Source organism: Octopus sinensis, linkage group LG6 (assembly GCF_006345805.1).
Source record: "Octopus sinensis linkage group LG6, ASM634580v1, whole genome shotgun sequence".
NCBI lineage: Eukaryota > Metazoa > Mollusca > Cephalopoda > Octopoda > Octopodidae > Octopus > Octopus sinensis.
Genome location: NC_043002.1, coordinates 118,191,820 through 118,216,325, shown reverse-complemented (window position 1 = coordinate 118,216,325; position 24,506 = coordinate 118,191,820). Strand labels below are relative to the sequence as shown.

The 24,506-nt window shown below is 32.6% G+C and overlaps 1 protein-coding gene across 8 annotated transcripts in view; it reads left to right on the top strand.

The window, feature by feature from the left end:
* LOC115212813 (rab11 family-interacting protein 4A-like) overlaps positions 1–24,506 on the top strand; it is a 114,924-nt gene that overhangs the window by 57,486 nt on the left and 32,932 nt on the right. For 3 of the 8 annotated variants that reach the window (XM_029781543.2, XM_036504295.1, XM_036504294.1), the window contains exons 6-10: positions 2,228–2,296; positions 14,815–14,850; positions 17,864–17,966; positions 18,956–19,059; positions 20,713–20,727. In XM_029781543.2, the coding sequence (XP_029637403.1) occupies positions 2,228–2,296; positions 14,815–14,850; positions 17,864–17,966; positions 18,956–19,059; positions 20,713–20,727 (327 nt within the window). The remainder of the gene's footprint in view (positions 1–2,227; positions 2,297–14,814; positions 14,851–17,863; positions 17,967–18,955; positions 19,060–20,712; positions 20,728–24,506) is intronic. The other 5 variants (XM_029781547.2, XM_029781545.2, XM_036504296.1 and 2 more) reach the window with 3 other exon arrangements.

The window sequence follows — 24,506 nt, the reverse complement described above, 5'->3', positions numbered from 1 at the left end:
ATTTTTCTTTCCAGTTTTTCAACTGTGACCATTCTATTTTTTTTTATAGAAACTGTTGTTGTTATAATGTAGAAAACAAAAATAGAATTTCTGATTTCATAAAAAGGAGACCAAATAATCACAGTTGAAATCCTTTTGCTTTTAGTAATATTTGATAAATTGATAAATAAATTTTGATCCTATGTTGACCTGAAAGTTGAAATTTGCATGTTTTGACTGCATATGCAAAGAACAAAGTTAATTGGGCTGTTGTGTTTTGGTTTTGCAATATTTCTATTTTTGGACAGTAACCTACACTAGCAAATAGCAACACAAATACAAAAAACTTTGTATTTAGAGCACTCACCTAACACAAGTCTGTATTATAGTGTTTGACTCATTGTTAAGATGACTGGACTTCTAACCTTCAAACTGAAATTGTCTGTGTTCAAATTGATATTCTAAATTGTTTTAATGTCTGATTTAACAGGATTGTCATATCAAAAGTAAATTTAGCTTTTGGGGATTTTTTTTTTATTTTTGTATAAAAACAAATTTTGGTTACTAGGAGCTTGATTTTTGCTTCAATCTATTAAATATTTGTCATTATGAATCTCTCTCTCTTTCTGAGTGTTGTTTCAAAAGACTTATGGCCAGGAATTGAAACAAATTTAATTACAAGAAATCATTTTACTGGTATTCATTATAACATGATTTCACCTGTATATGCTTTTAAAATAATTTTGCTCGGAAAATATTTCCTGTTATACAAAAATTTACAGTAAAGATAAAAAAAGAAATTTTTTTTCTCAGCAAAATCTATTTTCTTTCAGAAAATCTCCTCATTTACCTATTTATTAAATATTATTCTTTTGATTGGATTAGTTTGTCTATTGTTACAGGCTTAACCTAATTCTGCTACATGGTGGGAGCTTAGCATATATAGGGAGCTGCATATCTTTCTAACCTAGACAATTGACAGCCATTGTTTGATTATTCATACTGATGGATAATTAATAAAGCACAAACAGTTTTATATATGGTGTAATTTTGAATAGCGATTTAGGATTAGTTAATATAATATTCTAGGATATGTTATGGTGTAATTTCAATTTAGCTCTTTCATTAAAAGATTTTTCTAATGAGAGAAATGTTCATGCATTATAGCTAAATAGTTAAAACACTTGCTTACTTATTGAAAATATGTAAATTTTAATATCTCCACTGAAAATCTATTTTAATTTTGGAAAATAAATTATTCTGATCTTAACAAATTGAATAATATGTCTAAAATATTTCAGTGGGATGAATTATTCAGTTGTGCAGCATGGAAAAATTACTGTAAATCATTGAAAAATATATTCAGTGGAAAACTTCAAGTTTAACTAATTTTTATTTTTAATACTACATATGAGATTTTAAAACTTTCTTCTGTACAGATTTTAATCTAGGAAAAAAATGTTTTATTTACTTAAAGTGTTTATATCTTTTATCTAGTTATATCAATTTATATTTAAAAGAATTTTTGAAGTACGATATGCATTCTTTTATAAAATAATGTGAAATTTTGGAATGCTAAACTAATAGATATTTGGGACAGTAGATTTTTGTATAAGATGATAAATATTTATGTTTTTATGCAACTAAATTTTGTAAGGAAAGATGCAATTTTTACTGATACATGCCCTGACTTAGTTGAACCAACAAGGAAGCCTCTTCATAGTTACTCAACTTCTCTAAAATCACATGTTACCTCAGAAAGGGAAAGACATTGGATAATTTAAAATTAAAAAGTTCTAGATATCTCTAAATAGACTGGTTGGTTACAGCTTGACTGGCTTGATCATAGGTCTGCTAGATTAAGGTTGATGTGGGGGTTAAACAACTGGCACCTGTTTTATGAATTTTGGAAATATGACCTGTAATCTAGACAGCCCTGACAAGATTCCGATTTAGAATATACTTTCAGTTACTGTCAATTTTGGAAATTCAAAGAAATAAATAGAAAATAAATCACAAATAATTTTTTAATGTTAAAAGTATGACAGCTTGATAGATTCTTGCAGAAAATATTAATTTTGTTCATGTTGATATTAAATTCTATGTTAAAATTAGCTAATATACTTTTAAAATGGTTTTAGTATATAAACTAGCATCATTCTAATTTCTTTTGATCTGTCTCTATTTCAATGAAAAGTTTAGAAGTTTAAACAATTCAGTTGATGTGATTAACTACTTTTTTTTTCAGTAACTGTGTTAACTGTAAAAAAGCTCGTCATCGAAGAGAACTTTTGCCTCGTCATCACAAGCGAATCTGGTACTTAAATCTCCCTTATTTTAAGGCCATGCTGTGTATAGTTTGCTTTATGCTTAGATCCCCTTAAAAAAAATACACCTTTTATTTCACACTCTCTTTTTTGTTGCAAGCTTTTATTCTTACTTCCTTGGAATTATTGGATGAGATTGATTACTAGAAATCAATTCATGATAGATGGTTTTTCAATATTATGTCTTCAGTCTATTTACTTCTGCACTTTTTCTTTGTGAATTTGCTTATTCATTTTGCTTTTTCTGACTTTTTTCTAGAACTTTTCACATAGTACAAGATATATTGCATGGTGTAAAATGGTTCCAAGCAGATCCACTCCCTTGCAGTCTTTCTTGATGCATAACAATTATATTTTTTATTGCTTTTATTTGATTTTTTTTTCCTGTTCATACTTCTATTTCCTTGTGAAAATTTTATTTTTATTTCTTAACTTTTTAGATGACTGAATAATTATTAAAATTTAAGTTATTTTTTTCTTTACGCATTTAATTCTTTAGTGACAAAATATAACTGAGATTGTTCATAAGATTACTGTATTACACTTGTTACTCAAAATTTGTTTTAAAATGAATTTGCTGCTTAATATTAAGTAGATGTCATTATTTTTTAACATTTTTGTTACTGTATAACCAATTTAAAGATAATTTTAAATAATATCTATATGATAGAATTTTCAAACTTTTAATCTTTATTTCTTACCCAAGGGGATTTTATTACCTGTTCTGAGGATTCTTTGCAAAAAAGTGTTAGCTAAAGGTTAAAGGGATTTTTTCTTATCCAAAGAGGAAAGAATAGATTAAAAAGGACTTGTAGGCTGGGAAATTGGGTACTGTTTGTGTTGATCTTTATTATGATAGGGGGACCTATAAGTTGAATTTGCTATGAAGATAACAGTATTCTTCTTTGAAATAAATGGATTTTTTTTTAAATCCTCAGCTTTATTTGTTGTCATCCAACATATTTTTTATTCAAAGAGTCTCATCTGAAAGACCAGAATACACTTTACTCAACATAAATATATTTTATTTTACAAGATTTATAAATTGTTTTGTTGATGACTGCACTCACTTGTTTCCTCAGCCTCTGGCTGTTTTTCTTTGCTGTAGATATTTTTATTTAATTTCTTCTGTTGAATGCAGTTGTGAGTTTAAAGTACTGGACTACGGACAATGTTATGACTTCAAAACATTATTTGTTTTTGTATGCCTGCCATCAGATTCCTCCTACTTCATAGTTAAAAAATTAGCAGTAGTAAGAGTATTGGACTGTAAAGCAAATTGTTCTAACAACGCTTTGGTCTATTTCCAATGGTGGCACAAGTATGATTTTTCCAGCTGAATTCCTACCTTATCAGTAAGCACACAATAATCAACTATGAGTGAAAAGAAGCTCAGAGCAGGAGGTTTGTTGATATTCTGCCATGTAAGAATGGAAACTTTATAAAGCAGGTTGTCATTAACCCATTTGTTACCATATTTCTCTTGAAATACACAGCCTTTGTTTCAGTTAATTTTTAAAGATTAATGAAAAATTTAATGAAATAACCGTGTCCATTTGGTGTTGGGAACATGAATTAACATGAAATCTGGAAAGTTTTAATTTAGATCAATTTAAAACAAGAAGTTTTTATCATAAAACCAGAGTCAGTATCTCAGGTAGGCTAGTTTCAAAATGGTTAAGAAGCATCATTGTTTGAAGCATCATTGGCAATCCTGTCCTTAGTCACAGTGTGAAGAAAGAGATGCAAAAGCATTACTATGAGAAATATGAGTGGAAGTGAAAATGTACTGCTGGTGCAACCCAAAAAAAAAGGGTTATTAAAGTTACTTTAAACATATTCAGTCATGGAAATGGAGAAAGCTTCAGGTCAAAAAGGACTCGTTGCCGTGAGTTTGAAACTATCAGGCTTTGTAAATATGTTTATTGTTTAGTTAATAAGTGTAGATGAGTGTTACATTCAACACAATTATTTTGTGTAACACTGCTCTCCGAAACCAAAAAGTCTTTGGAAATTGTTGATGGGCCAAGTTTAAAGTGAATTCCTTGAAATTAGCAGAGGATAATGTTAATTTGTAAAAAATGCAGACAATGTAAAAAAAACAAAATGATTTCATGAGCCAATATTGGAGCCTCTAAGTCAATCATGAGTAAACTGCAGCCCACAGGACCTTCTGAATGGCACACTTAATGAAAAATTACCTTTAAATTTTTTAGTAGCGTAACCTGTCTGATGATGAGCCATATCCCATTTAGTCTGCTTCTCAAAAGAGGTTACTCGTGCCTGCTTTACATGGTATTTGCATCAGCTAGGAATAGCAGCCAAATAGTCCTCATCACATCCCAGAGCAAAAAACAAAACTGCTACATTAAATAATGTAGCCAATGATGGGTTGTCATCTGTCATAGATCCCACTGTTTGAGTGAAAGTATGGTTGCAGAAGTGAAAAAAAGAGGTGGAAGCTCCTATCTGTGTGTGTGTAAAGACAAACTCTATGAAGTTTATGTAAAAAGTGGGATGTTACATGGTCATGAGACAATCATTAGATATAGATCTTTTGAACTTAGAGAGTAATAAAGTATAATCTGTTGGGAGTAGAACATTAACTGAAAAAGTGGACCACACTTGTGCTGAGGAAGCAGCATTGATAAAAGACATGAGCCAATGTAATGTGAGAGACACGACTTCATTGGCTCTGAGGTGATCAGATAGATGAAGATTATTCTGCCTGTAGAAAGAGAGGAGGACTGATCTCAGGAGTTAGATCTCAGAATTAAGATTGATCAGGATTGAGGTAATTTGAGACATTCAGCACAGCAAAACATAAAGAAGCATGATAGAACAAAGTAGGATTTGTTTGCTCTATTTTTTATTGTGAGCTTTTCCTTTTTATATATATTTTCTTCGGCACACAGCTACTTTTTCTTGGTCAATTATATAAATGGTAATAAGTTTCCTATGCATGTTTTCTTATTTTCTTCTATATGTTAAACTATCTCAAAGATCTCAGTCTTATATAAATACTATTGTAAATGACATTAAATAAAACAAGACAGAAAGAAGGTTCTTTATTTGAGACAATTACCACAATAATTGCTCATTTCATAATGCAGTTAAATTAAATTTATAATTGTTCCATCTGTGAATGATGTCCAGACATTGAGTTCTTGATTCAAACAAACTCTAAGAACATTTGATTCAGTTTATATCAAAACATAGATGAAATCTTTTTAACTTCAATGTTTTCAAGATAACATTCAACAAACCTATACCAGAAATAGCAAATTGCCATGATTTGCTTTTCATTTCTAGATTTAATATATCATTCTTCATCATTTTAAATGTTTATTACATTAATCAAACTAAAAGGATATCAGTTTTTTCCCTTTTAAAATTGATATGACTTAAAACTTTCCTTTAAATATAACAGTTCAATTTTGGAATAGTGGGCCTCAAAGCACATAAAGCTATAAATAATAATATGTAAGAAACCTTTGACTTGTTCTCTCGAAAAGGGTTTTTGAACCTAATATTTATATACTTATTATCTATAACTTTATGTACTTTGAGATCTACTGTTCCAGAAAAGAATTATAGCAGTTCCAATTATTGATTATTAAATCTTTTGACATTTCATTTTCCTTTCAGAATATGTTATTTGTATATTTAACTGTTTAGATCCTCTTCTTTACTTGTTATTACTCATGGTTATACGAAATGATGCTGTTAGCCTAAGAATTGATAGTGTGTATGTATATTAAGAATTGGTAGTATCTATCTATCATATATCATCATCATCATCATCATCATCGTTTAACGTCCGCTTTCCGCGCTAGCACGGGTTGGACGGTTTGACCGGGTCTGGGAAGCCAGGGGCCGCTCCAGGCTCCAGTCTGAATCTGGCAGAGTTTCTACGGCTGGATGCCCTTCCTAACGCCAACCACTCCGTGAGTGGATTGGGTGCTTTTTACGTGCCACCTGCACAGGGGCCGGAGGGTCCGGCATCGTCACGATCGGTTCGAGCATTTTAACGTGTCAGCGGCACGGGGGCAACGAGGTCCGGGGTACTTTGGGGATCGGGGTACTTTGGGGATCCGGGGTACTTTGGGGATCCGGGGTACTTTGGGGATCCGGGGTACTTTGGGGATCCGGGGTACTTTGGGGATCCGGGGTACTTTGGGGATCCGGGGTACTTAGAATGGGTAGGGGGTATGTAGAATTGCTGCAGAAAGCAGCCCGGGTCTTTGTAGTCACAGCATATCTCCAGAGATCTCGGTCCTTCGTCATTGCCTCAGTGAGGCCCAATGCTCTGAGGTCATGCTTGACCACCTCATCCCATGTCTTCCTGGGTCTACCTCTCCTCCTGATACCTTCAACTGTTTGGGAGTGGCACTTCTTCACACATCTCTCTTCATCCATCCGCAGCACATGACCATACCATCGCAAGCGTCGCTCTTGCACACCACATCTGATGCTTCTTATATCCAGCATTTCTCTCAGGATACTTACACTCTGTTTTGTGTGCACACTGACACTACACATCCAGCGGATCATGCTAGCTTCATTTCTTTCAAGTCTACGCATGTCTTCTGCAGTCACAGCCCATGTTTCATTACCGTGAAGCATGGCAGTTCGCACACATGCATCATACAATCTACCTTTTGCTCTGAGGGAGAGGCCTTTTGTTGCCAGTAGGGGTAGGAGCTTTCTGAACTTTGCCCAGGCTATTCGTATTCTAGTGGTGATACTCTCTGTGCATCCACCTCCGCTACTAACTTGGTCTCATATATATATATATATATATATATATATATATATATATATATATATATATCTCATGGTAGTGTTATGTACATTAAGTATATGCTTATGTATATTATGTGTATGTATATCAAACTTATACAGGGACTAAAATATTCTCTGAACTTTTTCCCAGCTATTATGAAAAATTAATTTTTTCTTGAATATTGTGTCAAAACTAAAAGTGGGTTTGTTTGTTTAAATGTTTTTTGTGTCTTTACAATGATACTTCTACACCAATCATATGACATGACACCTTGCATATCTTGATCAACTATCCAGCTTATAATTATATTTTCTACCTCACCAGATACTTGAAGCATCTCTGCAACTATTCCCGATTGACCTGTGTCTTTCCTCTTTTCCATGCCCTTAATCACTTTCTCTATCCTTCTTCATCCCATGCATTTCCCACATTTAACAGACTCTCATAAAAGCACTTTCACAGCACTTTTTTTCTCTTTATCAATAGTCAGTTTGCCTTCATCATCCCGTATACACTTCTCAGCACTTGCATCTTGGTTCTCTCTTACACAGTCTCGCAATCCTGAGTACTTCGTGCCTCTGACACTCATGTTGCAGGGCATGTGCAGAATTAGAGACATATTTATACAAACATTACAAACAAAAAATTCCCTCTACCTTTTTTGTAACTTATTTCTTATGAAATTTACAGGTAAACTGGATTACTCCTTTCAGAAACAACAAACTTTGGCATGCAGGAATCTCATCAATACATGTACAAACAAAATTAACTGTTTCCCTTTTGTTCCACAAACAAATTAGTCTGTTGTGTGATCATCCCAATCAAAACTTAATAGAAAAAGTTCTGAACAGATTTGACTTCAGCTTCTGGAGATATTTTTGGATAACACTTGCAACATTTTCAGTGTTTGACCATTCTTCCATTATTATTTCATTCAAGTCATTTGGTAAAAAAACTGAACAAATCAAAGTCAGACATCATAGTGTGCTTGGAAGAAATAGATATATTGTTCTGATTATCTATGAAACTCCTTATCTGCTATTAATTCATTAAATAAACCTTCAAGTAAGTTGTTGCCCAAAGAATGTTTGGCCACCATATTACAAAGAAATTTATGATAAAAAAAATTCTTTTTAAGGTTACAAAAATTCACTAACATGTGGATCAATGTTAGAGAATGGAAATAAATTGAGAAAAGAATTAGTTTTCTCTTTAAGATTAGAGTTGATAACTTGCTTTAAAGCAAATGTAAACCTGCATGATCTAATTCATATGGTTTAGGACATATGTAGTGTCATGGAGATTTGGCTTGTACCAATATGTTAAAAGTTAATCTTAAAGAAAATAATATCAGTTGTTTTAATCAAAGTTGATATCAATTGTTCTTTTCAGTAGTTTTTTCATACTATAGAAAAATGTTACTTCTAAATTTGAAATAAATTTGAAATTGAATAGTTGAAAGGAATTTTTTCTTCTTAAATTATATTTCAAAATATCAGCTCAGTCCCAAATGCAAAAGAAATTTGAATTATCGATAAAGATCTTTTGCTGAGAAAAGTTGCTCTTCTCTCTTAGGTTTGTAAAGTCACAAATTTTGTGAAGGTAACATTATTTGGTAATGCCAGAATTACTTATGGGATTACTTTTTGAGACATTTCCTCATGTTGTAATGTTGTGCTGTGCTATACCCCTACTGAGATGCATTATTAATGTTAAAAAAGGTATTTCTACTTCACACACTAATAGTGTAGCTGGTGATAACCTAACTATAAAATTCTTTTGTAAATAAACAAATGTATGTAGCTATTCAACCCTTGCTATCTTAAAAAGTAAGGTAGAGTCAAGAGCTGAGAGATGAACAGAACTTATTGGTGGAAAGGTTTTGTAGATTTGCATGCCAAATATGATCAAAGGCTTTGCAACAATATTGCCCCCTGGGGGTCTCCAGTGAGTCTGGTTGTGCAGAAGATGTACTGGTAGTCACTGAAGGCAGAAGATTCACCTTGGAGGTGTTAGAAGTGCAATGGAAGGAGAATTGCTTTGATTTGGAAATAACATTGATGCATGCTTCTAAATGTCATATCTCAGTAGAGACTGAGATTAAAGATTGATGAGTATAAAAGTGAGTTCTTGTAGGGTGTATTGAGTGCAGTGGAAGGGATATTGAGTGGGCCAGTGGCCTTGTTTGTTTAAACAAGGCTGGTTATGTTTCCGTACTTTGCATATGTGTAAGTAGGGCAATGAATCATTTGGGGTGGAAAGGAGAAGTTTTGGAGGGGATTGACTCTGTGTTGTGTGGATTTGGATGATAAGTGAGTAACAAAAGTGGAGGTGTTCTCTAAGAGGGTATCACTTACAGAGCCATTGTTGTTTAGAAGAGGAGGAAAAAAAGTAATTCAGCCAAGTCAGTGGAGGTCCTTTTGGCCAGAGACTAAATGGATTGGCCACAGTTTAGGAGATGGGAAGGCTTAAGGGACATATGATGTCTTTGTTCATGAAATAGTGGAATAAATAGCCTCTCAGTTTCTTTCTTTTAATCTTCACCCCAAAGTCACTCCAATGAGGAGTCATGATTTTTCATATTCTTAATGTTTATGTAGAACTGCCCATTTAACTGCAATTCTTCTAGCTCTCGTTTCTTTCATAAGTTATCCTGCTGTAGTATGCTTTCTTCCCTTCAAGTTCCACACGAGTAAGTCCTACTTCTTTGGCAGCATGTTTAAAATGTTCTTCATTCACACTATCAGAAATACTAAGTCTTCTATTACTAATTTTCTGTTTCATGCATATATGGCTGATATTTGCCTTGGATGAAATGTTTCAAATTGTTATTACTAGTATTATTAAAAGTAGTGAGATGGTAAAATCATTAGAGCATTAGAAAAACGCCTTGCAGTATTTCTTCCAAGTCCCTATGTTCAAATCCTGCTGTGGTCAACTTTGCCTTCCACCTCTCCAGAGTCGACAATTTTAGTATTAGGATCAATGATATCAATTAACCCTCTCTCCTAAAAGTTGTTGCATGCATGTCTTAATCCAAAACTTATTACCTACTACTACTACTACTACTACTACTACTACTATCACTACTACTAGGGTTGGCAGAAATATTAATGTCAGAAAAAATCCCTTTCTGTTCCAGGTTTTTACATTGTAAGTTCAAATCCTGACATTGACTTTTGTTTTCATCCTGTAAGGATGAAAGGGTTGATGAAATATAGTATCAGTCAAGTACTAGAGTTAATGTAACCACTTACCCCCACCCCAATTGCTGGCCTTGTGCCAAAATTAGACACACTTTGATAGAAAGTGATAAACTTGCAGAATTGTTAGAGCATCAGAAAATGCTTTGCAATATTTATTCTGGCTCTTTACATTCTGAATTCAAATTCTGCTAAAGTCACCTTTGCCTTCCACCTTTCAGGGTTGATAGAATAAAGTACCTGTGAAATAGTGAGGTTCATAGTATTTACTAATGCTGCTCCCCACACACACACACACTCCCCACTAAAAAATACCTCGAACCTTGTGACTATTACGGTTATAATTAAGAAGGGTGGTGAATTGTAGACAAAGCACTTTACAGCATTTACATAGGATCCTTCATGTTCTGTGTTCAGTTCATGTTATGCTCAGTTTTGTCTTTCATCCTCCCATTCATGACCATGGGACTGCACCTAGAAAGTTACCCTCTGAGGCACAAGTCTGAGCACATTTGTTTATGCAAGACCAGCAGTCACCCATGGATACCAGCCTCTCCACCCCATACCACTGATGTTATCCAAGGGACAGGCAAAGGCCGATACAGCCTGGCACCAGTGATGTCGCAACTCATTTCTATTGTTGAGTGAACAGGAGCAACATGAAATAAAGTGTCTTGCTCAAGAAAACAACACACAGACTGGTCTGGGAATCGATCTCGCTACCTCACGATTGTGAGCCTGATGCTGTAACCACTGAGCCATGCACCTTCAACCCAGGCTAAATAACCCCAGCATTGATGTTAACTATCCTTCTACTATAATGTGGTATTGTGCCAGTAGTTATTTTTATATAGAATTTCTTTCAAAATTACACCTTAAAATTAAAATATTTTTTTGATATTTAGTTTGTTGATTTCTTAAAGTTTATTTTTTCTTTGATCCTCCTGGGATCATTAAGTACAAGTAATATACTCGGGTCAATTTACTATATCTCCTCCTCTTCAAAATTTATCCTTATAGGTGCAGGTGTGGCTATGTGGTAAGAAGTTTGCTTCCCAACCACATGGTTCCAGGTTCAGTCTCACTGTGGCACCTTGGACAAGTGTCTTCTACTATAGCCTCAGGCCAACTGAAACTTTATGAATAGTTATGGTAGACAGAAACTGAAAGAAGTCTGATGTGTGTATGTCCCCCAACCATCATTTGACAATTGGTGTTGATGTGTTTAAGCCCCTGTAACTTAACAGTTTGGCAAAAGAGACCAATAGAATAAGTACCAGGCTTTAAAAGAATTTGTCCTGGAATGAATTTGTTTGAGTAAAATTCTTCAAGGCTATGCCCCAGCATAGCCACAGTCAAACGAGTGAAACAAGTAAAAAGTAATAATACCTAAACAAGAAACATTTTAGTCTCCTATTTATTTACATAGCACAGGCCCACAGATTTGTAGCGGATATGTATAATGAACTTGAGTTTCAGTATATTGCTGGTACCCATGGTACCATGAAAGGTTGACAGACTCAGATGGATATAACTATTTCAAAGCTTTCACTACCCTATTATTTCTAAACATTTCAATCTAAAAATGTACTTTATTGGTAATTAGAATTAGATATGTTGTTAATATCTTTTTGTCTGTCTGTTTGTTTGCTGGGGCAAGAAGTGTAAAACATTGAATTGCTAATTATAAAATTGTTGATGTCATGTGACTGAGTCACTGTCTTTGCCAGAGACATATTTAAATGCAGCTGGTCACCACAAGTAGTTGTTAGTTCAACCACTTCAGAATATTACTATTACTATGCAATCCCTGAAATACCAGACATTCAGCTGCTCCTGAATGTATCTGAATAATAGTTGTTTCTGTTTTTTCTTAAATAAAGAACAAATTTTATTTTATTTTTGTATTGAATTTGTTTAGTAATATTTGAAATAATATTATATCAAAATATTATTCTATGTCTATTAACAATTTGTTTTAATATCCAGATATTGGACATATATATATGAATTTGACTTAGTTGATTTTGATTTACTTGAAATTTTAGAAATATAATGAATTTTCAGGGTTTTTGTTGTTGTTTTTTTCCTTTTATGCATATTGTCTCCAAGAATAACTATGATAATAGCATTTTTGAAGTTGTTTAAATTCATGATTATTCAAAGAAAGAAATTAATTAATCAGTGTTTTTTTTTTTCTTACTTTTACTCAAGAAGGTGGAATTAAGATTTGTGAATTCATGCTTTTCCTAACTATTTAAAAATACAAGTGAAGTAGCTAAGACTTAGAATACAAATATTAGATTTTGTTTGGAGAGCGCTTACTACACTGAGATGACAATTCCTATTATAAAACCTTGGTTCGGCATTAATAAGTATAGGGAAATATATAATTGCGATGTTTGTTCCTATCATTCAGCCATTCAGTGATGTATGTGAAAGTGCTTTACAAAAAACAAGGAAACTGAGTTGTAAATTTGGTTCCCAGAGAATTTACCAATGCCTGCTACATTATCTGGGATCGTCATGACTGGACAGGCTCAATGCAGTAGCCTTACCGCTCTCATTCAACAAGCTGTATTAGATTTTAAATGGGAACTATAGCTTTTAAATTTTCAAACAACAGGTTAAAAACACAAAGCTTCATTTGACCTGTTATTGCATTCCAATTCTGTAAAAAAAGAAAAAGAAAAAAACTTATTGAGACTTTTTAATTAACCACCATGAAAGTCTCATCAGATAGTTATTTATGTATAGTCTTTTGCGATCTTCTGAAAAATTTAGCAGTGTAAATGAAGTACGAGGTGCGTTCAATAAGTAATGCCCCTGACCCACTTCCCATAGCAGTAGAGCAACGAAACTTGGCACAGTTAGTCTTTTTCTACATAGGAACCACCCAGAGTTACGCATTTCTCCCATCGTTTGATGTGGCTCTGGAGACCGTTTTTGTAGAAGAACCCAGCTTGGTCCTCCAACCTCAACGTGACTTCAGAAATCAAGGCTGCATCATCTGGGAAACGCTTTCCTTTCAAAAACAACTTCATGTTTGGGAAGGGGTGAAAATCAGAGGGTGCAAGGTCAGGAAAGTAGGGGGGATGAGGAGGAGTTCATAGCCATACGCCTGTGCTTCTGATCTGGCGACAAGCGAGTTGTGGACCGGAGCGTTGTCCTGCAGGAGGAGGATGCCTTTGCTGATCTTGCCCCGCCTCTTGATTTTGATAACTTCTCTTAATTTCCTCAAAAGTGAAGCATAATAGGCTCCTGCAATTGTGGTACCCTTTGCCAGGAAATCTGTCATCACTACTCCGTCCTGGTCCCAGAAGACTGTGAGCATGACCTTGCCAGCGGAGGGCTGCACCTTTGCCTTCTTTGGAGGGGGTGAGTCATGGTGCTTCCACTACATTGACTGGGCTTTGGTCTCTGGATCATCGTGATGGACCCAGGTTTCATCCTGTGTAATCAGTCTTTTGAAAAATTTTGACTCATCTTCTTGGCACATCTCCAAATTCACCCTCGAGCACTCGACGCGTTCTTGCTTCTGGAAAGGCGTGAGCAACCTGGGAATCCATCTGGCAGACACCTTTTGCATATGCAAATGGTCATGAATGATAGTTTCCACAGACCCGGTACTAATCTTGACCTCATGGGCTATTTGGCGAATAATTATGCATCGATCTTCCAAAATGGCAGCCTCAACTTGACGGACAGATGCCTCATCAATGGCAGAAGGGGGCGACCAGATCTGGGAGCTGTTTCCACAGAGTTCCGACCATGTTTGAATTCACGATGCCAGCGTTTTACCATAAGTTACTTTCATTTCATCAAAAGTCTCCCGTGGTGTGCGTCCTTTCAAATACAAAAACCAGATCACTGCTCGACACTCAACAGGCCCCATTTCACACTTGACTCGGTTCAAACACCTGTAAATCAGAAACCACAATTAATTCAGAGCTGTAATTTGCCACTTACTCTATAGAGATATAAATGATTGCACATGCAAAATTTCAGCTAGATCAAACAACTGCAAGTGGGTCAGAGGCATTACTTATTGAATGTCCCTCGTAGGTCCAATTGTGAGTTAGTCATGGTCTAAATTTGCTGAAAACAGCACTTACTCCGGATAGTGTCTTCTTTCTTTATAGCATCCACCTACATTACATAATTAGGTTAATGTTTCATTATCAAATGAAAGATGGTATTAGATCTTTCTGGAACATTTTGAAATAATTTTGTATTCTTTGATTTGTTTTAGCCATCATGACAGGCCATGTCGGAGCACATGTTTAAAATACTTTAATAAGTGATTAAAGTATTCCATAACTAAAATGTCTAGACAGATTGTATTTTATTAACCAGATTGTTCTTACTGTTTGTATGATCCTTACTTCATTTCGTGAGGGTATCATATTTAAAATTATTTCACTAATCTTTTGAAATATCTCTTTTAATTGAAATACATACTTGAAAATGTTATTTTGGCTTCAATGATTTTAAATTATGCCTGCTGTTTTCTTTATAGGCCCAATAAACGTCTTAGTTCAGCTGCTTATGCCAGGTAAATATAGTCCCTTAAAAACGTTTTTAATATACTTCAACTACTGACATTAAACCAGTTTTTAGAATAACTGACAACCTGATTGCTTTTAAGAATATTCTGCAATTATACTTTAGTTTCAAGAATATTAATTCCCCACCATCAAGTACAAAAGCCAAAAAAATATTCATATTGTTGGCAACTCTACATATGAATTTTAAAAGAAGTGGGCATCTCAACAAATTGGATCCAATGCCCTCAGTTGATTATACCATAGAAACTTGCAGCTGTCCTCTACTTTTCATACGCATCAGTTAATACATCTCTGAAAACTTTTGTTGGTTACTAGCACATTCAGCTTCCAGATTGTCTTCTGTTTCTAGGTCTCTGAATCCATTGAGCTCTTACTTTAAAGTCACTAGTCACCAGTCTATGTTAAATAGTACTAATTTATTCATATGGAATAGACTTGGTATTCATAACGGGCTATCCCCCCACCTTTTTTTTTTCGCAAGTACAAAGTCCATCTGGTTTGTGTGTGCATCTGATTGGTCTCTAATAAGCTGGCTGGCCAGTTTCTTGAAGTTTGTATCACAAATGGTAAGATCATTTGTGCCTAAGTACTCACTCTTCATTTCATTTACTAGAGCTATAACCTCTAAGTATACCAGAGAAACCCTCACTGTTGCCCACCACATCCATTAAAATCAGTCATGATGATTTTAATGGGTATAGCCAGGTTGCTGTCATTCATTTTGGAGGTAATCTACTGAAGGGTCTCCTAATAATCCTGCTGTTTAACTACCTGTTTAACGCCTGTGTTAAATGTTGCTGTCATGTGACTAGCCTAAACTTAGTTATCCCATTGCATAGCTTGACTATTTCAATTACAGAATACTGTAAACAGATCCTGTCGTTAGTACCTGAAAAGGAGGAAGAAACACTTGCACAATTGCCTGGCAGCAACCAGCAGATTTTTGCCTTTGATTTTAAGTTTCTGACTTCATTTAACATTGGATGATGAGCTGGCAAATTTACTATCATGCCAGACAAAATGCTAGTGGCATTTCTTCCAGCTCTTTATATTCTAAGTTCAAATGCTGCCAAAGTCATTTTTGCCTTCAATTTTTTTGTGGGGGTCAATAAAATAAGCACCAGTTTAGCACTTACCTTCTCCCACCAAATTGTTGGTGCTGTGCCAAAATTTAAAGCCATTATTAATGCTTGACATAGAATTTAATCCAGTTAGCTCAATCTATTTTGATAACTGATGCAAGGAATGTCTTAGATGTAGATTGATGTTAACTTTGACACATGCATAAATATCGAATAAACGTGTATAGTGACTCTGTGTGGGTTGAGAGAGAAAAGGTGAACAGGTGAGAGGCAGAGAGAAGATTGAAAGTAACTGAATATCATGAGTTTGAAAATATGAGCCACTGGGGTCTCTAGACATTTTCAAAGTGATGCTGCATAATAGCATTTTCAAGGGAATGCATCATGAGAGGTTTCTTGGAAATCGTGATAGAGGGTGTGGGGCTAGTGTGTACATTGGGAGTGGCGGTTAGAAATTACATGTATTTTCAACACCCTAATCCCAGAAGGTGAATTGAGGGGGGGGGGGATTTCTAAGAGGAAAGAGAATATCTTTAGAACAACTTTATCGTTTGTAAACCTAGATAGAGGAAAATGTTTTTAATTTACAAAGAGAGATGGTCGGTAAGATAAAAGGAGAGAGTTTAGGTAGGAAAGGAAAAGAGAGATAAATGTATTAATAGTATTAATATTAACAACAATAATAAAAAAACAAAACAGCAATGAATATGAAAGGTAATTCATTGGAGCAGGGGGCAATGAACAAAAGTGCTGGTAACTAAAAATGGGGAATGAGCATCTCATGTTTACCATCTAAAAGACAATGAAAGACTAACCAAACCTACAGAAGCACATATATTCAAAGATAAATTTAAATCAGTAAATAAGTAAATGGAGTAATTCTGATATAAACTGTTTGCAACAGATATAATATACACTTTATGTTTGAAACAATAAATTTAATGAACATATCTTAAAACTCTATGAAATATGTATACGATTTAAAAGATAATTTTCAAAACCAAATTATAAATCTTATATTTGGATTGTGAGATTGAGAATTATTTAAGATCTTTGGTCCATCTTATTGCAAAGATAAGATTAATATCTAGGAAATTAAATTACTGGCATACTTGACACAAATTGAAAAGGTTCCTGCTGTTGATCTGTTGCCGATCTTTTGCATGAAAGCTTAAATTCTTTGAAAACAGTGGTGGTGATCTGTCCTGGTATAATTTACTTTTATATTTAAAAAAAAATTTCTGCAAAATATTTGTACTTGAAATTTGCTTATGTTTCTCCTTTTTCACCTCTATTAAGTTAAACTTCAAAATGTTATTAATCTCATATCTAATGTGAATCTATTTTAATTGATTAATTAATTAGCCATGAAGCTTTTAAAGTTTTAGATTTATTTTACACAGAAATGGTCAAAAAGTTTTGCTCACTGGGAAGAAGTTCAGAGAATCTTTACTCATATTGACATCAATAGGATTTCCTATCAGTTATCAGTTAAAAAGCAATGAAAGAAGAGGATCTACTATAAATGTTCAGAGAGTTGGGAACTATACCTATTCTAATGGTTACCTGAAACATTAGAAACCACCTATGAATAATTGATTATATCATTATTTTCTGGTGATGTAGTTAAATGAAAAAGTATGGATTCTAGTGAACAGTGAAAAATCACAATTATTGATTAGTTTGAATAATATTGACTGAGCTTGATTCAGTTAGGGAATAAGCAGACGAGACAAACTTTTTGCTAGAATAATGAATACTTATGAGAAATGTCTCAATTTTACTTTAGTACACTAGATACATACTGTTTATGAACATGTAGAGCCACCATAACAGGTTAGCTTATCTTTTATTCTTATCTTTATATTTGATGTTGAAAAACATTGAAGAAAATTGAGGATTTCTTTTCTATTTCTAGTCAGTTGCAACGAGCTAGTCGTAGCCCATCTAGAAGAAACAGCATAGGTTCTGATGAACTTATTGATGATATTGATGGTAATTTTGAAGTATTAAATGACAAAGTAAGTACATATACATTTCTTGTAGCCACCATATTTGTATGGATAAATCTATCAATGTTGACGGTATTGTCTTTCTCTAAATGCCTCTTTGGTCCACTCTTGTGTAAGCTTTCTTATACACAAATACTTCTTTGACCCAACCTTACTGTAACAATGTTTTGTTTTTCCATTTCTTTTTGTTTTTGTTTTTCTGCATTGTACTTTCTCTTTTTGTCTTAAGCACAATTTCCATCTACATCTTGTGTGGCAAGAAGTTTACTTCTGGTTCACTCCCACCGCAGAGCACCTTGAACAAGTGTTCTCTTCCGTAGCCTCAGGAAGTGAGTGTATTTGGTAAATGGAAACTGAAGGAATCCTATCATATTTGTGTGTGTGTTTTTCTGCTAGTGACATATAAAAAACACCCTGCATACTCTGTAAAGTGGTTGGCATTAGGAAGGGCATCCAGCCATAGAAGCGATGCCAAAACAGACAACTAGAAACTGCCTAACCCACACCACCATAGAAAACAAATGTTAAATGATGATGATTTTTGTGGTGTGTGTTTGTATTTGTTCCCACCACCCCATGTGACAACCATTGTTGCTGTTTTTACTTCTCTGCAACTTTAGTAAAAAAAGAGCAGTAGTGTAAGTACCAGGCTTAGATAAAAATAAAGTACAGGGGTCAATTTGTTTGGCTAAACCCTTCAAGGTGTTGCCTCAAGATAACAACAGTTTAATGACTGAAATAAGTAAAAAATAAAAGATACTTTATTATTAGTTCCAAATTTGTAATGGAATTATTAATCAATTTCATCATCATCATCATCATCGTCGTTTAGCATCCGTCTTCCATGCTAGCATGGGTTGGACCTCTCTTAATAATCAGTTTGACTGACCTTTAAATTAAAATATAGAATGGATTCAGTAGAAAAACTATAATAATGATAATGATGATATCTAAAAATATTTCTATAGATTTGATTTTTAATTACTTTTGCTTTCTAGGTAAGAAGTCTTGAAAAGCAAATTTCACTTTTGACTGAAAGCCAAATGAAGAATGACGATAAGCATCAAAGATTAAAAGAAGAAAACTGTAGTCTTATTCAAAAGTAAGTCCTTAAAACATTTTATATAATTGATATTAAAAAATGTCCAGTAACTAACAGATCATCAAATCAAAATAATGTCAAAAGTGCAATAAATTTTTCATTTTTTTTTTTTTTATTAATGTAACAAAAATTTGGGATTTTATAAGAATAATATATGAGACTGAATATATTGATGCTTACTTTTTTTTGAGAATCTGTAAAATGCAAGGATGTCAATCAGAAATCTTTGTAAAATTTTATTGTATAAAAAAATATAGCTGTAAGTTTTCTGAATTTTATCTTTGACCTATGGTTACAAGTGTAAATCTTATCTCTTGTCGTTCTGTTTGTTATTTGGAGAGCTAATGATAATTCAAAAATGCACAGAGTAGCAGTAGAATTCATTGCACCAAAGTAAAATAATCATTGAAAAGGGGAGGAGTTAATTTGATTCAGTTCCCTAAATTTACATACAGTGACCAAAATGAAGCACATGATGAGAATAAGTAGTTTGGAAAAAAAAGATTTCTTTTCCTTTTTAGTTTAAACTTTCTGTTAATGATGGGTATTCACATAGACGTTTGTGAAAATGATTTCATTTAGTTGGTTACTGTAGTTAAAATGTTACACATGTTCATTAGTTTGCTTACTCAGTAAAATTATTTGAAAATGTGTTCGCTTTCAGTTCACTGTTGAGGGGTTAGTATTGTAAAATCTTTGTTCAATAATTCATACTTATATCTTTGATTAGAACCAGCAAAATATGACATGAATAAATAGATTTGACAATCAATGAAAATAATATAATCATGCATTTGGTGGTCTTTGTCAACCATCAAATACATCATGTATTTATGGAAACTTATTAATCAAACTTACATTCTTGTTAATTGAATTTACATTTGATTTCCTTTTCAATATCAGACAGAATTACAACTGCTATAATAATTTATTTGGATGATGGAGCACCACAGACCTTATCGAGAAACAACAATTAAGATGGCAAAAGTCATTTAGTATAAAAATAAAGTTTTAATTTGAAGAAATGCCTTTCTGTTTTTATAAAAAAATTTTATGATTAAGGCTTTTTAATTATTTAATAATATAAAAGAAGCTAAAATAAAAAGCATTGAAGAGCTTTTGTGTAGATTTTGTAACCCCGAAATCATGTAGCCTCATGGCCAAGGTGTTACACTCAGGATTGCAAGATTGTGGTTTCAGTTTCCTATATAGGTGGTATATTGTGTTTTTGAGCAAAGCACTTAATTTGATATTGCTCCAGTCCACTCAGTTGCAAATGAGTGACCCTGTAATGGACTGACTTCTTTTTCAGGGGCAATATTGTGATCTCAATCACATATACTCTGGGTCATAGGCTCAGGACAGCAATGTCCTGAAGTACTTTTTCTTTTTCATGAAAATAATGTGCTCCAGCATCTAGCATAAGTATATATACTATTTTAAAATTACCCTTTGATTAGTTAACATAATAGTATCTGTGCACTATAAATGCTTTATAATAATAAGATCCACACAAAGAACTCATTATGTTTCAATACTTTCCTATTCTGTTTGCACTTTAAGATCTGTTAGCATATACATTTATAATTTTAAATTTATTTGAGAAAACAAAAAAACTGTGATTTTTTTTTTTTTTCCCCTCACTATTTTTAGTGATATCGTTTATCGGTAAGTTACAGAATTTTTGCCTGGAAATTATGTATGTTCTGAATGAGAAATTTGATTTCAGATTTTTTTGTTTGTTTGTAGCTGCATCTTGAGCAAATATGCATATTAATTTTCCTAGCATAAATTGCATGGATGGTGTTATAGTAAAATTTAAAAATACTTTAGCTAATTTATTGCAATTACAAGACACTTAATTATCTAATGCATCATGACTGTGTTTCAATCTTCAAGACAAAAGCATGGGGGAAGTCTTTGCCAAAATATTGAATGTTTTTTTTTGTCCTTTCTATTAATTTGAAAATAATTATGGTTTTTAAATGCTAGCCTCACTTGAGGATTAAACATATATGCATGTGTTTTCAACTTATAAGTGTTGTTGTTACGTTACCTGTTGTTGTTACTTTTTTACTTGAATCAAATATTTTGAAGATGTATCATGTAATTGCATGATTTTTCTGTCTTGTTTATAAATAAAACTTAGATTTAGCTACTTGTAATATCTAAAGCTTAAGAAAGAACTGAGGCTACTTTTTTTTTCTCCCTGTTGACAATGAGTGAAATTGCTAACTAAAGAACATAGAACTTTTCTGTTGGAAATAAGTATTAATTACTTTCTTTCTTGACTAACAGGATAATACAATCGTACCCTGATGGCCACCCTGGTCAATTATCAAGCAATGTGTATTAGAATACATTCTCTATTAGCAGTGAAATTTGTCTTTTTTTCTTTCTTTTTTTTTTTAATCTACTTTTTTGAATTCTTTTTCCTGAAATTGGTTTTAAAAAATGCTGATTTTCTCCACAAATAGAATAAAATCAAACTTTCTTTTATTTTTCTACAAATAAGGCTATCCTTGTACAAGGAAAACAGTATAGTTAATGTAATATGATCTGCTCATTTTTCTTTCTCTTTTTCACTTCAGATATATATATATATATATATATATATATATATATGGCTATTCTCAGTTTGCAATTTCGTCTCAGTTGCATGAATGTGTTATCTTGTAAAAGATAGGGTGTTAGTTATGTAATCAAGTTAATCCAATGTTTTTTTACATCTTTAATATAAAATAATCTGGTAGTTGGCCTTAAAGTCAGTTAAACATGAAATATTGTGTCTAGTTATATTCAAATTATGCTACCATTTCTTGTCTTGTACAGTTGTGATTTGGAGCCGACAAGGAACCTTTTATGTAGTTGTTTGACCTGCTAAAAATAGTAGCCAATTCTCTCAAATCACAATCTGACCTCTTAGAAAAAGAAAGACACTGGATAATGAAATATAATGAAGTTTTAGATACACTGTCTGAAAAAGGGTTCATGACAGGAAGGGCATCCAGCTGTAAAACCCTCAATAACATATTCATCTTTAATTATATGATTACGAGTTACTTGTGTTTTTCTATATAAATCTCCTTAAGTGATAAGAGTTGATGATTTTACATTAGTAACTAGCTGAATTAATTATTTCCATACTGGTTTTTCACATAAAACACTTAACTCTGAAGTAGTTTAATGTATTAGGTTATCAATCACATAAAACAGTTAGTTCCAAAGCAGTAGTTTCACTAATAGTTTCTCAAAGGGAAACAGTTAGTTCTCAAGTACTTTAATAACATTTCGTAAATCTGTTAAACTGCTATGTATGGTTCTATATATCTTTTAAACTTTAAAATGTTGTTGATAAGGTTAAAGTAGTTCTAAAAGCAAGAGAAAATAAGGACAACAATTATTTGTCTTTCACCTATAGTCTTACCTTACTATTTTTCAAAGGATAATACCAGAATCATAAAAATGGAAAATTCTGTCCACAAAAAAGAAAAAAAGGGAGTATAAGATGAGGTTAACCAGTTCAATAAATTAAAACATTTTAAGACAGAAGTTAAAAATTTTTTTTCTTTCAATTCTTATATATATTTGTCTGCATGAAGTTGTCTTCAGTAAAAGCATCGTATATGTTCTTTGTAATAAACATTTTTGTATCTTATTGTTATATATTTCATTTTGTCTAACCGTATTCATACACATCATCATCATTTTCATGCTAGTATGGGTTGTATAGTGTTTCACCATGTGTTGTGGTTTCCAATATATTTACTTAATAGTGTCTAGTCTGCTGTTGAAATGATTTTATTAGATTTCCTTTAGCTTCAAAGTATTCTTAAAATCTTGTAATATTTAATGTCACTAAAAGGAAATGTTAATAAAACAAGACTATTTACTTTTGAGATTTAGCGTTTCATTGTAGGAACTAATTTTGATAATACTATATTTTATCCTTTCCTTAAGATCATACTTTTTAAATTCATTTTTTGTTAAAACTAACTATGGTAAATGATTTACTTTTTTAAAATTTTATTCATATTTTTTCAGACAATTGTATCCCTTTCCAACTTTATGATCCTATTTATTTACATAAAGTCATTCTATTTTCTTGCCTATACTCAGCTAAATAACATATTTTCACTTCTGGCTGTTGATCTCGGTAAACGCTTAGTAAAACTATTTGTATTTAGTTCAAACCTCTTCCGCTGTTTTCTTTCTTTCTCTGTGATGAATGAGTCATTCATTATCAGTAGTCAGTATGGCTAAGCCTAAACCTTATATAGTAAATATTCATGCAGTTTAATACACCTGTGTATGGGTTTCAATCAATATATTATAGCATTTGTCACATGAATTAGGTTAATACTTCTATCAAATATTTGTATGGGATGAAAGAGCCAAACCTAGAAGGTAATAACTTTGGAATTAGTTAAGTTTTAAAAAAAAGAAATGACCCACCTTATTGAAGAAATTTCTTATGATTAAGGTTCATTTTATTCTCTTTGTTTACTGCTAACATTTCACATATTTTCTCCATAATAATGATATTAAATAAAACCAAGATTCTGATTTTAGTTACAGAAATAAACAGTTTTGATAGCAATGTGAAATTGTTTTCGATTTTTAACTGTTGTATTATTGTAGATGATAGATTGATTTTAATCTACATGAAATGTAGTTAATTTGACTAGTAGCTCTTGAAATTAGGATTATGGTAACTGAAATGAGTCTATAGTCTCCTCTAAAGTATTGTTAATAAATAACATTTTTTTTTAAATATGTATTTGATATTTAAAGTGATTAATGTCAGGCATTCACTTATATGTTCCTTTTGTGGAACATAATTATTTTTAAGGATTTTTTTTCTTCACATTTGGTTGTTTAATAATTCCTAATTGTTTGGTATAATAGTATTTTCTTCTTTTGTAAAAGTTAACAACTTTTAATAGCAATCTCTTAACTGTAGCTTAAATTTAAAGTTTTTTTGACATTTATATCTAGAATATTTTAAAGGATTTGTTCAGTTCAGCTTCTATAAATTATAAAGTCTTCTTGTGATTTATTTTTTAAATTTTTATGTGAACTTGACTGTGACATCAGAACTATGATATTGAGCAGCACTCTGTTTTGTCTGACACAATATAAAATTAGTATCAATATTTGAATGTGTCACCTGGCAAAATACTTAGCATTTCATCTGTCTTTACATTCTGAGTTCAAATTTTGCCATGGTCAACTTTGCTTTTCATCCTTTTGGGGTTGATAAAATAAGTACCAGTTGAGCACTGGGTTTACTTGTTAGTCTTGTGCCAAATTTTAAAACCAATATTTGAATGTATCACTTTCTAATCAGTCAGCCACAACTAAATACATCTCTTTGTGTAAATGTTTCATAAATAAAGTTTTCAAAAGAACTCCAAGTAAAGAAACTCTATTGTAACTTTTCTACT